Source organism: Alternaria novae-zelandiae (assembly GCF_023758075.1).
Source record: "Alternaria novae-zelandiae strain BMP 2774 chromosome Unknown scaffold_2, whole genome shotgun sequence".
Lineage (NCBI taxonomy): Eukaryota > Fungi > Ascomycota > Dothideomycetes > Pleosporales > Pleosporaceae > Alternaria > Alternaria novae-zelandiae.
This window is the reverse complement of record NW_026056962.1, coordinates 2773507-2788385: the sequence shown is the minus strand read 5'-3', so window position 1 is coordinate 2788385 and position 14879 is coordinate 2773507. Positions and strand designations below refer to the sequence as shown.

At 52.0% G+C, this 14879-nt stretch overlaps 6 protein-coding genes across 6 annotated transcripts; 3 read left to right on the top strand and 3 right to left on the bottom strand.

The window, feature by feature from the left end:
• Positions 1-370: 370 nt before the first annotated feature.
• On the top strand, positions 371-583 carry J4E88_001947 (uncharacterized protein; the record flags this gene model as incomplete). The annotated part of the gene is made up of 1 exon (XM_049395614.1): positions 371-583. One exon carries the CDS (start codon positions 371-373, stop codon positions 581-583), a length of 213 nt encoding a protein of 70 aa, XP_049259478.1.
• Positions 584-3917: 3334 nt separating this feature from the next.
• On the bottom strand, positions 3918-5210 carry J4E88_001946 (uncharacterized protein; the record flags this gene model as incomplete). The annotated part of the gene is made up of 3 exons (XM_049395613.1): positions 3918-4802; positions 4852-5033; positions 5090-5210. 3 exons carry the CDS (start codon positions 5208-5210, stop codon positions 3918-3920), a joined length of 1188 nt encoding a protein of 395 aa, XP_049259477.1.
• A 1323-nt stretch (positions 5211-6533) lies between these two features.
• On the bottom strand, positions 6534-7649 carry J4E88_001945 (uncharacterized protein; the record flags this gene model as incomplete). The annotated part of the gene is made up of 2 exons (XM_049395612.1): positions 6534-7308; positions 7357-7649. The coding sequence occupies 2 exons, from the start codon at positions 7647-7649 to the stop codon at positions 6534-6536; spliced, it is 1068 nt and encodes a 355-aa protein (XP_049259476.1).
• A 396-nt stretch (positions 7650-8045) lies between these two features.
• Positions 8046-8612, top strand: J4E88_001944 (uncharacterized protein; the record flags this gene model as incomplete). The annotated part of the gene is made up of 1 exon (XM_049395611.1): positions 8046-8612. One exon carries the CDS (start codon positions 8046-8048, stop codon positions 8610-8612), a length of 567 nt encoding a protein of 188 aa, XP_049259475.1.
• A 3986-nt stretch (positions 8613-12598) lies between these two features.
• On the top strand, positions 12599-13525 carry J4E88_001943 (uncharacterized protein; the record flags this gene model as incomplete). The annotated part of the gene is made up of 1 exon (XM_049395610.1): positions 12599-13525. One exon carries the CDS (start codon positions 12599-12601, stop codon positions 13523-13525), a length of 927 nt encoding a protein of 308 aa, XP_049259474.1.
• A 168-nt stretch (positions 13526-13693) lies between these two features.
• J4E88_001942 (uncharacterized protein) lies at positions 13694-14011 on the bottom strand (the record flags this gene model as incomplete). Its single annotated transcript, XM_049395609.1, has 2 exons — positions 13694-13915; positions 14003-14011. The coding sequence occupies 2 exons, from the start codon at positions 14009-14011 to the stop codon at positions 13694-13696; spliced, it is 231 nt and encodes a 76-aa protein (XP_049259473.1).
• Positions 14012-14879: the final 868 nt, after the last annotated feature.

The following is a 14879-nucleotide window of genomic DNA, read 5'->3' as shown; positions in this document are numbered from 1 at the left end:
GGGGCAAGGTGGTTCGCCCATGAAAACACATAGAGGGGACCTTTCTCGAGACATCTCCATTCACACCACTTCTCACAAGCTCTATTGTACAGGTATGTTTGAGAGGTGAGAGAGGGTTTGATGGGGCGTTGGCTAATTGACGAACAGACTACCAAGAACCCTTCAAATCTGTACGTTGTACCTGAGCGGGCGATGGGAGAGGGAGCTGGCGACACGAGCTTCACGGCAGCGAGCGAGCACTCACCCAGCCATCGCACCACCTTCCTCCCTACCATCCACTCCCCCAACATCCTCCTTCCTCCTTCTCCTCACTAACACACCCACCAGTCTCCCAAACAACCCTACAAACACAACCCCCCAAACCACAACCATGTCCGCCCCCAACGCCGGCCGCCAGTCCCCCGAGCCCGAGCGCCAATCCGGAGCGCAAGCCGGCCAGACCTCCGACAATGTCAACAGCCAAGGCGCAGGACCCAAGGAGGGCGCTGAGAAGGCGAGCGACAACACCAAGGACAGTCTGAGCAGCAACCCCCAGCACACTCTTGAGAAGCATGCTGAGGAGACTACGAGCAAGAAGGTCTAAGGGATGTTGACGATGAGAGACGGTGAGAGGGGAGGACTGAGATGATGGACGTACGACCTACAGAATGAGTAGGCAGTCTGAGCATGGAATGAAATGAAATGAATACATGAACGACTGTTGTCATGATATGATGTGTTTGGACGTATCTGTGCTTGTGCCTCTACTCTGACGTCGTAAGTGATGTCCGCCGATGAACTCGGTTTAGCAAAGATGTAGATTCACTGCATTTCTCAAAGCCCGCATGCATCTCTGACGCGCTGTTCCCTGCTTCGACTTCCGAACAGGATGCATAACCAGGGAGCCGACATCTATATCGTTTTGTTCATATAACGTCTTCATCTATTGAGTTGGCGACTACACGTACTCTAGTAGAGAACACTCGCGTTGGTTTGTGTGAGTGAAGCCTGCCCTTTCCGCACCGAATCGCTTCCCACTACCCCGCCATACTAGCCTCACCAACCGCCGCTCTCGTGATGCGACCCCGCCAACTAACCACAACATCTTCCTTCCTAAGCATCGCGATATCCCGCCGCTCCCCGCTCCCATCACCGCGCTACCCAAGTACTAGTACCATAAATCCCAACATTTTGCCATCAAACACACAAACTCGGGCGCTTGGGTAAGCTTCACCGCACAACCAACTCCGCCTCTACAATTAAACTAACAACCCTCAGTCTAGGGGTATGATTTGTAAGACACCACCAACAAACATCAAGATGTTTGGATATGAGACTAACACCATCAAAGTCGCTTCGCATTATCAAATGTGCGTACTTGTGAAAGGTCGTGGGTTCAATTCCCACAGCGTCCAGAACCTTCTTTTTTGCTGATTTTTTGGAGGTGTGGTGAGGGAGGGAGAGGAAGTCAAGAGGTATGTATATGTGATAGTGATGGTGGGGGTAGAGAGAGGGGGGTAACTGTGCATTATCCCCCCTCTTTCTATCCTTCTTCTTTGCCTTCTCTACACACATCTATCCTCTACAAACAACCATTCTTCTTAATCATCTTCACAACTTTCTTCATTCTACTTTCTTTCTTCTCTTCTTCCTTCTTCTCTACTTTCTCTTCCTCTATCTCGTCTCTGCTATCATATATAATAGTTAGCATTTTTGTTTCACTTGTCTTGCTTACTTCTGGTTTCCCCTTCCCTGTTTGTAGATATTCTGGTATCTATTCATTATTGTATTTAGTACTTTATTTCTTCTTCTTATTACTACTATTACTTACATCTATCATTTCTGTTCCTCTTCCTTTCCAGTTCTTCTCTTCTGCTGTTCTACCCATTTTGTTTCTATTGTATAGTCAGCTTTCTTTCTTTCTTCTTGGGAATTCTGAGGAACAAGAAGAAGAGAGGGGGACGGCATGTTTATATATGTTTTGGCTTTGACTCATAGAAGTGTGCGCTAGGCTGGAGTTTGGTTGCTTATCTTCGACTATGAAGTTGCGGAGATGGGAGTTGGGCGTACCGAACTAATACTTGCGCAAACCAGCGACTCCCCACAACCCTTCAGCGGCCACAACCCTTCAGCAGGCCAACTAGAAGCCTTATCCCATTCTTTTCGCATTGACTCTACAGCTGTTATATCCAAAGCGTCTCGTTCGTCGAGACCAGAGAATTCTTCACCCCCTTCAGCGCAAAGAATCACGATGGATCCCCCAAGATTCGGTAGTTCCAGGACCCAGAATTTCAGCTACCCAGATAGCAGTCAAGCCTGTGAAAACTCATTTGGCGCGGAATTATCGGCTTTGTGTTCGGTTTCGAGGCCCGGTGTCAACGGTACCTATCATGCGTGTCAAGTCTCCTTCTCATATGGTACTGCGATGACGCAAGCACGAGGAGCCAACCACACCTTCCGCATTTCGAGGGATTCGCACGCAAGGCAATCCTCACGTCTGAGAGTTGTCGCAACCCCAAGAACCTCAAGTCCTCTACGCACAAACTTTGGAGTCGCCAGTCTCCACAGGTCTCGTGCCGCTATACGTTGGCATCCATTCACTTGGACATATATACTACCGAGAGGATCTTGCCTGCTGGCAGTCCGATCGGACTGCATGCGTGGATCAAGAAGTCTGCTAAGACGGGTGTTGCCATGGTTTCCCCAATGACTCTTACGGAGAGGCGATGGTGCATGGATCTGAACACCGCGACGGCACCGGCCGGCGTACTTCTACTGCGCCCTATCGGAAGGCTGAACCGCGACCGACGCTCAGCATCCGATACGTGAGACTGCACATCCGGTGACAGGGGGCTGCTTTGTCAAGACGAACCATGCTCAGGTGCCGATATAGATCTTGCTGTAATTTCTAATCGCGACCCACGAACCTCTCACCCAACAGCGAGAGCCACGCATTGTGGCTTCAAGAGTCAGGAAATGGGAGTCGAAGCGAGATCAGTACGAGGGTCTGTACTGATCAAGTGAGCCCACAATCCGGCATGTACACGTGAGTCTTTCTCGCTATTTATCTCATCAACTTGTCATGGGAATGGCTGCCTATTGGTCCACCCCGTTCACCACCCACCACGGGCGAACGTGGCTGTGCAGACTGTGTCACAAGCGCTCTTGCCTCTTGATAGCCTATCAAGCAGAGCGCGGATTTGAATCTCAAGAGCAGCTCGGGACAGCATCAGCATGTCAGCCTTACCGGCTCGCAATCAAAACATACACATCGAGTCGCTTCCAAAGACTGCTGTGGCTTTATTGCACCTTCGACGACAAATCTTGAGTTCACCCTCTATACCATCCCCTTCTCACCTCCATAGCATCACAAACACCTTCATCTAGGACACCCGAGTAACTACAACTCAGGCTAAAAAGCGACACAATGGTTCTACTCTCCAATGAAGCTATCATTGCAATATTTGCCATTGTGGTGGTGTTACCTTCATTCGTCGTCTCCATCCGATACTGTATTGGGCGTACGCGTCGCGTCGACCCAAATCAGAACGAGCACGGTAAGCCCTACAATATTATGTCATTATGTGGCATTTTCGCTAAAAGACTCACAGTAAATCGCGTTGAACTCCTTCGTCTACCTCCTCGTTCGACCTCAAGCCCTCATATCGAGTACACAGAAGTTGGTGGAAGCGCTCCTCGGGACGCGATGGATACAAGTTGCTGATGCTACGCTGGGAGACTACATAGGTGTAGGGTTATACCAGGACGGCTGTATTGATAGGCCGGGAGACGACATGATGAATGCCACTTGTCGCGGGCGACACGATACTCCTTCATGCCAACTACAGGCAGGGGTGAAAAGGTGGACAAAAGGCTTGGGAAAACATCGTATTCTAATATCGCATTCCTATATAAGCATACCACACTTCTCCCTTCTCCTACGCAAGACCAGGAATAGCCACTGGACCGACCGGCCCACTACTCGCCCCGATGTTCGCCTGATGCATCGTCCTCGCACCCCATTGATCCGGGTAATCCACGGCAGTATGAAACATCTGGTAGTTGGCCCACATGATGATATCCCCCTCCTCTACCTTGGGCAACATGATGTATTCAGGCTTCAGAACCCGTTCCTGTATGGGCTTAAGCCACGCTCTTATCTCCGCAACGTCATCGATAATGGTTGGCTCTTCGTCTTCGTTTGATTGAACGAATGCGCGCCGGACGCAGATACCGTGGACCATGAAAGCGCGCTCGCCTGTTACGGGATTCACCCAGACCATAGGGTAGCGCTTGATGTCTTTTTCGTCGTAGGGTCCAAGGTCTTCCACTGACTTCTCTTTATCTTGACTCACTAGGCCTAGACCGTGAGACTGGCCTTTGCAGTCACCCATCCATTGGTAAGGGTGGGGTGCGTACTCGACCCATGAGTGATCAGCTATCTTCTTCTCTTGCTCTGTCATCATGTCGTATGTCTGAACATTGCTGAAGAAGGCGGTCAGACCGGGTTCAGTCTTCATAGTCAAGCCACTGCCGTCGTCCCAGTGTACTGTCAGTTCCGGAGATGTGGGCCGCTTGATGCAGCGAAGGGTGGTGAACCAGGCCGGATCACGCGCGTATAGTGGTGCATCGATGTGCCAGCGTTGGAAGCGTGTGTGGCCTTGTGCGTACTCATCATCTGGAAGCGGTTTGTCGTGCCATGCGTGTGCGAGTTCCTTTTTGATGGTTGCATCTTTGAGGCCGTAGTGGTCTGATCCTTGGTAGCCTTTGCCGATTAGACGGACGTTCTCTGCGCCGGGTATGCCGACAACATCGCGTCCTCTCTGGGACTAACTTAGCGAAGCGTACCACCTGGTTGGAGGTGACTCTTACCGATAGTAGCCCACCCTGTTTGTGGAAAGTCTTCACATCGCCATGGGAATGCACATGTGGTGCTTTGGGATCGAGGCGTGTGACAAGCTCCCATTGCTTGATGGGCGCGAGGTTCTTTTGACCCTTGACAACAACAAGCTTGTGAGTCCAGATCGTATCTGAGAGCGCTTTGACGTCGGAGTCTATAACGCGACGTTAGCTAATCACATTACCATTGTCATGCCGCCAGTGTACTTACCACTGATGTTGTCAAGATTGAGGTCATCGATCACTGCTCCAAAGTTATGCTTCTCTTTGACAGTCTTTTCCATCTCCTGCACTGTGAAGGTGGGCTCAGGGGCCAGAATACCTGGTGCCATGATTCTTGGCCGATGTCGAGGAAAATGATGACCGGCGATCTTCCTTCTAGGCGGTGGCTTCTTGCGGTGAGTTTTGAACAGGAGAAGCGAGAGTTCGAGTGGTGAGAACGTAAAGCCCGAGGTCATAAGTGTCTACACCATCAGCCAGCCTTGATCTATAATCCCCGCGCCACATATATGCTCAAAGCCGAGACCATGCTCATCCACCCACTCTTACTCGACGGCCATCCCCGCATTCCCATCTAGCACTCGGTCGTTATCAACGACCCTATCTCAGGCGCTCCATACTGTAGCAGTGCATTTACCGAACGTGCGGGGAATGTTTTCCTGGGAGGCGCCCTTCGCTAAGATCCATGGACGTTATCTTATCAGCAGCCAAGTCCCGGCCGAGAGTCAACTCATGGGAGCTGCTGCGCTCGGCCGACTTCGCAATCTGTGACCAGTATGAGCGCGGTGGCTGGAGAGCCGGGTCACTCGAAAGCAGTGGGCGCATGTTCGCATCCGACTACGATGTCGCGAGATAGCAATCGCTAACCGGGCGGCGCACTCTCAGTGCACGGGTGATAAGCGCAGTCACCGAAACGCGAAACGCAAGATGCAGTCAGCTGCTCTCGCGACCATTGCATGTGGTGTTCGCGTCATGGGAGATAGAGCCGAGCACATTTGCGACGCGTCGAGCTCATTGCCGTGATCTTTGGTGTTAGAACGCGCTACAGCAATTTCGCGGTGACTCGGTGGGACCTGCGGGAGGTGATTGCAGAATCATAATGGCGCATGCTGTGCAGTAGAAGAATGGCAGTGGTGAGGTGTTGAAAAACCCTGTTCAGGGAAACCTCATGGTTTGATGGGCAAGGGCACGATCACGTGATCGTGGCATGACTCGCCACGCGTCATCGACTCCTGTCGCAAGCACACGCGCACAATTGACATCCACAACTTTCACGCGTCTTGTTTTATACCACATTGCAGCTACCTCATCATGGACCTCTACTACGCGACTAGCTGCGCCTCGAATGTATGTACATATGCCATGGCCTCCTCACCCTGACGGATGATCGCTCGCCGCAATGTTGCACTGATGCATCACACGCGGCCCATATGACTTGGGAAACTCAGTCTAGACGGAAGAGAGCATTAGCCAATGTTGCATTTCAGCCTCATCATGAGAGTGTGAACTTACAATGCTGTGCCATAGCGCGCGGTTGTACCACAGGATGACATCCTGCTCCTGATGCGGGTGCGCGTATATGTTCTCGGGTTGCAACGCCGGTCGCATGAGCCTGCTTTCAGTCAGCTTCCGAATGGAGGACGGGAATACGCTACTTACTCATCAAGGAACTTCCTGACCTCTCCCAAGTCGTCAACGACCCTTTCAGGTCCATCTGCACTACTCTTGAGATGTAGCTTGAGAGCGCCCTGGCCATGCACTTGCAGCGACTTCTCACCAGTCTTCGGATTCGTCCATACCATCGGGTACACACAGACTTTGCTCTTCTCCCATTTTGGCAGCTCGTCCAGTGGCTTTTCAAGGCCTTCGGTTTCGAGGGAATGGCCGAGACGGGTACTGTGCGCTTTGGACATCCAGACGAAGGCATGTGGCGCGTACTCAATCTTGCTGTTCAGGACGATGTTACGTGTCTCCTCATCGAGTAGCGCCAGCGCACGACTACCAGCGACCATCGCCGTAGCTCCCGGCGCCATCTTCATCTGCGTTCCGGCTTCATCCTCCCATCGCACAGTCACATTTGGACCCTTGGGAGTTCGAACAGCCAAGAGACAGCCCACACGCGGAGGAGGAATGTCATACAAAGATCCGTCGAAATGCCATTGGTAGAACCGCGAGGCGCCGGCCTCGCGCTCTTCCGCGGGTATGTGCGGTGGAAGATGGAACTCTTCGTGGTCAATACCTTGGACTTCGAAGCCCGGTGGGAAGCCAAAGTGACCCTCTGGAACGGGTCCGCGTCCAAGAATATGAACTTGTGGCTGTACCGGGATTGCTGGACGCTTGGGAATGCCGTAGAAGTCGACGCCGTTGTGGTGGGTGAGAAAAGGGTCGTGGCCGTGAGCAAAGCCACCCGTTGTTTCTTCGCGGTCGAAGCTGATATTAAGTCAGATCAGGCGAGTATGGCGAAGTCTGGTAACCTACTTCGCAGTGAGAAGGTACTGCTGCTGCGGCTTCAGCATCTGCGGCTGCTCCTTGAACACCAACAGTTTCCACTTGTGTAACGCATCGGAAACGAACTCAAAGTCTGCATCCGTGAAGTTGTTCAAGTCGATGCCGTAGATCTCGGCGCCAAAGTCTACCTGGCTACCTTCCGCGTGCTTGATGGGCACGACGCGTCCGGCGGTTGTATCGGCATGTGGGAGATCGAGAATGGGCTTCTCTGCTTTGAGACGCAAACAATTGGTCTCTTCGGTTATGACTGCTGTGACAACCATTGTTTTGAAGAGCTGAGTGAACTTGAGTTTGACGGGTCTTTACAATTTGCATGTAGGGAGGCATGGGAATAGTCTGGAGATCATCGTTGACTTTATGACAATATCAAGTCTAGCTCGTGTACATACGCCTGACATAACAGCCCGACAATGCTTGTATGGCGACATCCCGAGCTGCGCATCTTTGTGTGGGTGCGTTGATACCACCTCGGGCTCCTATCAGCCAGGCTCGGGACCTCGGGCGAGTATCCACCTCCACCACTTTCGGATATAGCCGCACCCTCACGAGGCTGGCTACACCGCGTCCAGATACCATGCATATGTTCATATACACGCCGCGTTCAATGGAATAAATGTTCCGTTGCTCACGATCAAAGACTCAACTCCCATGCTCTCACGATGATTGCTCGCACTCTCACTTCCTCGTACTTCAAAACGAGCTCTGGTACAAACACACATTACCTACGAGGTGGTGATCCTTCTGGTCCGCTTCTGGTATGTCTCCATGGGCTCGGGGGCTCTACCGAGACATTCTCGCCGCTGGTGCCTTCCCTACTTCCCACGCATAACATCATTCTTGTCGACTTTCCGGGTTTCGGAAAGACGCCACTAGCAGGCGTCAGGAAGCCACTTTCCGTCGAAGGGCTCGTTGTCGACTTGGCCGATCTCATCGCATCTTTACGAGAAAGCTCGAATGGCTCGGCCTCGTCCAAGGTTGTCATCTTTGGACATTCACTCGGCGCCATTGTCGCTTTGCACTATGCTGCGAAACATCCGCACCCTATTGGAGGTCTCATGATACTCGGTCCTGGTCGAGCGCCTGGTCACATCCCTGCTGTTCGGCAGCGCATGCTCGATCTTGCGACTGCGGTGAGGAAAGAAGGCATCAAGCATGCAGCGGATCTTGCGGCCAAGTCTAACTTCTACGACGATAGGTACGCATATGAGAAGCTCAGAAAGAAGTAGAGATCATGCTGACAAGATCTCTGCAGCCAAAACCGAACAGTGGATCCAGCAGCTCGAGAAGCCGTAAGGCTCGATGTGAGCTCTGCGGACCCAGAAGCCTATGCGCAAACATGTGAAGCTATCGTAGATAGTAGCCACAAAGACCCGCATTACCAAGCCATCACATGTTCTGTAGTCTTCGTGGCAGGAGATAAGGATATGATCAGCCCAGTGCAGCGGTCGCAAGATCTCAGTACATTGGTTGGGGGGAAAAGCTGGGTGCATGTTGTGGAAAGTGGTCATCAACCGATATTGGAGGATCTTTCTGGCGTTGAAAAAGCTGTGCAGCAACTAATGAAAGCCGTCATCGAATGAAACGTATAATTGCGCAACCCGACCACTCAAGTGATGCGCAACGTGGTTTTTATAATGTCTTGAGTGACGTTGCGCTAGGTACCGGCAGGTGGAAGGAATAACTGCGAGAAGTTACGCCAATGAGAAATCGTAATTTGCTAGATACAAAAGATCATCGAAGCTATTGGTACCTGCGAAGCCCGAGGCTGAGAAAGGAAATGCAGATTGCGGCTGTTCAAACGTGGTGGCGAGGCAATTGCTCTCTTCCGAGTAATGTGGAGGAGGTTGGTCAGTAGTAGATCCTGATGTGGCTGTAGGACGTGGCGAAGGGTAGCTGTCGCCATGGTTGGCCTGGTAGAAGTTCCTAACCAGGGCCGAGATGTCAATTTTGGAAGCGGGTGTACCGTCACGATTACGCTTTCTTCTTCTTTGAGACAAAGTCTCGTGCGACGCCTGAGCAAGCAAAGCTTTGAGAAGTCTGACGCCTCTAACCGCAATCATACTCTCTGGGCGCCGCTGCAGAATCTCTACGACCTCTTCAACAAGTGTTCGGTGCTCGAAACTTTCGTTCGCGTTGATCTCACGATGTAGTACGTCTAGCAACAGGGTGATGGATGCAGCAACCGCAAATGCTTGGTGAATCCACAAGGTGGGGCCATCTTCCCCGACCAAGGCCTTGTACTCCTTGACGATCGTTTTGGAGGCTGCGAGACATGTTCGGCGGGTGAACGCGAAAGCAGGATTGACGAAACTGTCCAGTAGAAAAGAACGATGAATCATGATGATCTTGTGACTCGACGTAATGGCTAGAGCGCGCCGCGCCCATGGTACCCACGTGGGCCAGCTCGGATCCAACGGTGCGTTCGTCATGAAAACTGGCCTTCCACGAGTGGCCAGTTCTCGAAGTCGCGCATCCCAATGCAAGACCGTTTCGTAACATGTGTAAGGTGTATTGCATGATACGAGGCCGTCCTGAAGCTGGGGCATGATTATCGCGATGTTGCGCAAAAATAAAGAATAGCTTGTAGTAGTAGGAATGTCCGCGTCAACGGCGGTCAAATCGTTGTCGTGGCTGTTCAGCGGTGGGGTTGATGTCGAGTATCTTGGAACGACCAGGTAGCTTTCCGAGAACGGTATGCTGAACCAGTCCTGACTGCAAAGTTGACACCAAACTCTACGGCCAGTCTCATTTGCTACGACACCTCCACTGGCGTCTGGCCCTAAGCGATGGATGCCCAAAGATTGAGCAATGCGTACAGCCGTTGCGAGATGGATGCTTTGCTTTGTACTGAACCCTAGGAGATGGGCTGAAACGGTTGCCGTGGCTATAGCTTGGCAAGAAAGAATGCTCAAGTTACTCGTATAGTCCGCCCGGTTAAGGCAAGTGAAAATAGCTTGATACCATCGTCGCGAGAGCTTCTGTCGCTCGGCCATGTCAAATCCCCATGATTGCGCTCGCAGATCGGGTGCGCATACAAGACTAGCGGCCAGAATAGCCAACAATAGAGCTACCCATTGGAGATCCGTAGTTGGTTGTTCGATGAGCCCATTATCTCTATCGTAGAAATCTCGGAGTTGCGCCTGGAAAGTAGGAACGAAGTAGCTGCCATGGTACCACAACAGGCTTTCGTGGTGGTATTCTACCAACTGTCGAACTTGGTGAGGGCTTGGAAGAAGTAGTTGAAGCACCGAAAGCTGGGACAAGTCATCAAATATGGATGAACCAACTTCAATCGGAACATCATCTGCGGGTTCGAGGGACGCGACTGTGTGACAGTGAGGCTCTTTCCTTCTTCCCCAAGCGAGGAACTCCAGTACCGTCGCGGTATCTCGAGAAACAGCAGCGTCGTCGGGCTCATCTGCGGACTCATCGGGAAGCCTATCGTTTGGTGTTTCAGGTTGCAGAGTTCCGGGCGGAGTCGCAATGTTCGTCGGGCTTCGCTGGCATGTTTCGCTTTCGAGCTGTGCGACCCGCTGTCGCAAATAGTCGAGCTCACATGATCTTTGGTCGGAAGGACGCGTTGGAGAGCTTACATCGCCATGCAAATCGTCGATACCGCACGTATCTTTTTGACCTCGTCTGATGCAGTTGTCGCAGGGTACCGTCTTACTGCACTTGACTTTCCGCTTCGCACAAGCTGCGCACGTCAACCTGCTTCGCGGATGAGATGCCATGCCAAGTCGAGATTAAGCGGACAATCCGGCGCCATAGTCGAGAAGGATGAAGTTTCCAGTGATAAACACGGAGGTTGCGGAATGGTCGCTTGGAGATAGCCCTGGAGCGAACTGATAAGCGTCGGCACTAGCGCCGGCCGACCTTCGGCTCTCAACCTCCCTTTCCAGGTGGCGCACGCTTGCATATCATCCCAACACGTCTCATTGCAGCATGAACACCTCCCATCAACTGCAGCAACACGATAGCGACATGGGCAAGGAATACATGCTTATCTATGATAGCGATGAGGTACGGTCCAATCACATCAAGATGAATGATAAGATCAGCCCAGACTACCCCATCTTTTACTCAGCGCGGTGCGACGTAAGCGTAGCTGTCCGTCTTTGACACTTGCCACGAGAAGCAGCACAGATATCCTGATTTCATAAGACGAGGACAGCTTGCTGCGTTTGTGCAAGATCGGACTCAGACGCAACTCCGCTGTACATTGTCGATCTCTCCGTTATCGCTAAACGACTCTTAATGGGCCCAGAAGAAGATTGCTCGAAGCACATGGGCGCATAACAGAACAGAAGACCCTCACAATGCACCTTACGGGCAGTATCCGCAGTCGCAGCCATGCTGCAAAAGAGAAGATAAAGCTTCGGATGACGCAGCCATCGAGCTGGCAACTTCCCAAGCAAAATAGCAGCATCGCACCGCCCGATGTATGGACCAATGCCGATATGGAGCCAGTACCACCGGAAAAGCGGACTTGGGGTAAGAGCGCATTCGTAACGTACTGGTTCAGTGACCTTGTCACCATATCGACTTGGAGTTCAGGGTCTGCCATCTTCACACTTGGTAAGTGTTCGATCGTCGAAGTCATCTTGAGGACATGGTATTGATTGGAACAGGTCTGACGGCAACCGATGCCGTGCTCATAACGCTCGTGGCGGGTATATGCAACGCTTTACCCACGGTACTCAACGGCGCTATCGGCTCGAACCTACATATTCCGTTCCCCATCGCGTCTCGCGCCAGTTTTGGATACTGGTTTAGCTACTTTGCCATTGTGAGCAGAGGTGTCTTGGCTATGTTTTGGTTCGGAGTTCAAACAGCCAATGGAGGTACATGTGTGACCGCGGTATGTTATACTAAGAATGGCCTGATGGATGCGTCTCCTGACATTGGTCCCTAGATTTTGAACGCTATCTGGCCAAGTTTTCGCAATATTCCCAACCATCTACCTGCGTCGGTCGGTCTTACGACGGCCGGGATGATCTCATACTTCCTGTATTGGCTCATCCAATTCCCATTCCTTCTCATCCCGACGCACAGACTACAGTACATGTTCTGGGTGAAGACAGTACTGCTGCCACCCGTAGCCATCGGAATGACAGTTTGGGTTGCTGTCAAAGCAGGCGGTAATGGCTCTTTCTTTACACGTCCGGCCTCGGTGCATGGCGCTGAAAGGGCCTGGCTCTGGTTATCGAGCATGACTAGCATCACTGGTGGATACAGCACCCTCGCTGTCAACATTCCCGACTTCTCCCGCTTCAGCAAGGATCCTACAGCGCAATACTGGCAGATGCCGGTAATTCCTTTCTTCAAGACTATGGTCGCTCTTATGGGAATCGTTTCTGCATCCGCAGCCCAAGAGATCTGGGGCACAGCCTATTGGACGCCACTACAAATCATCGATACCTGGGATACGCCTGGTGGCCGGGCAGCAGCTTTCTTCTGCGCTTCCATCTGGTTGCTTGGGCAGCTTAGCGTCAACATTAGTGCGAATGCCGTCTCTTTTGCCAATGACGTCACGACGCTAGCGCCAAAGTACGTCAACGTACGTCGCGGCTCCATTCTCGTCGCATTTGTCGGCGGCTGGGCGCTATGTCCTTGGATCATCGTGGCGTCTGGCAAGGCGTTCCTCAACTTCATGAGCGCATATGCCATCTTCATGGCGCCCATGGCAGGCATCCTCTTCACGGACTACTGGCTGGTGAAGCACAGGAAGTACGACGTCCCCGCTTTGTACGACCCAAGAGGCATCTACCGATACGGTCGCTACGGTACAAACTGGCGAGCTGTTGTCGCAACGTTCGTTACCATCATCCCTCTGTTGCCAGGCCTGGCCAACAAAGTCAATCCGGAGTTGAAGCTCTCGGCCGGTCTCCAGAACCTCTTCACGTTTAACTGGCTGTATGGGTTTTTCCTGTCCATCTTCTTGTACTACTTCTGCAATCTGTTCTTTCCTGCTCAAGAAACCCTCATTCCGCGCATCGTTACGGGGTTTGGGTATCTGGATGGAATCGAGGTTGACAGTGAGGCTGAGAGCTTGTCGCACTGTGGCGAGGCTAAAGCTATGCCTGAGGCTAGAGTGTCTCCTCGGTCTTCCAGCCAGGCTCATGACATCAGTAACTAGAGTACTCGAGCGGAATTACATGTTGAGATACAGAGGGAAATAGGTAGCATTATCTAGATATCATAGCCCATTACATGCAAACGCAGGATAAACGCCCAGTCAGTGACACCACCTACACACTAGAACATACTTGAAAGCCTGAACAAGGTGAACAGCAGCCGCGTAGGATCAAAACCCGAAGTCTTCCAGTTTCTTCCCATCCTCTAGTCCCAAGGTCCAGAGATCCACGTCGATTACTTCACCACCCCACCGAATACCACGTACCTTCCTGACCCCATGGTTTTGGAATCCAAGTCTGCGGAAGAGCCTCTTCGCCTCTTCATTCGTATCGTCGGTCAAGCCCGCAATCTCCTTCGCACCTTTCTCCTCGCGAAAGTACTTGATCAAGCCCTGGGCAGCTTCCGTCGCATATCCTGCAGAGATAGAGGTACGAAGTCAGTATATGTCTCACATGCATTTCGTACAGCTAGGACTTACCCTTCCCATGATACCGCTCCATCATGTTGAAGCCGACATCCGGCATGGTGGGTGCTTGCTCGCCTGCAACACGTCCTAGTTGCATGCTCACAATCCCAATGCGCTCTAATTTCCTCTGTGAAAATGGAACTCCGGTCTCCTCGTCACCTGCAGGCGATTCTGGTTTCAAGCTGATGATGTACCGCCCATATCCACTCGCACGAAGCTTCTCATCTCCAGAAGCGGCGATCTTTCGTACTGCTTCCAGATCTGGTACGTCTTTGATCACGCCAGGGTACCGTCGAACAGATGGAGCGCCGTGATAGAGTGCAAGGGTAAAGTCGCACTGTTCGTCAGAGGAGGGATCGAGATAAGAGAGGTAGAGACGTGGAGTCGAGATGTGGAAGTCGTAGGGTGACATCTTGAGGCTAAGAGCTGGCAAATCGACGTTTGGTAGTTGTATTCAAGCATCTACGCTCCCAAGCTTTATTATAAGCATTTCTTCGATGCGTCGACGGAATGCTAACACCGGCCTGGACTCGGATGAGTCACCTAGGCTGACCATCCAGGCAACCAGAATGCTGAGCGCTAGGTAGTATAAGGCAGCTCGTATGTCGTGTTGCTCGCATTCTGCGTCTTCTCTTCCAGATGGAGCGGTCTTCTACATGAACCCCGGGCGACTCTACTCCGGGCTCGCTGTCATTCGATCTCAAGTCCGGGAACTTTGTTCCGAGTATGCGCGCTCCTGGTCTTTCGACATTGCGACAGAGTCGGACATGTCTGAGGAGTCAGATTCTTATCGCAGGCATGAGTCAAGATATTGATGCCAGCGCGATAGCCTTTCATCGTGTCCCAGACGAGACTCAAAGAGACGCAAGAGTGACGTTACGAGAGGGTA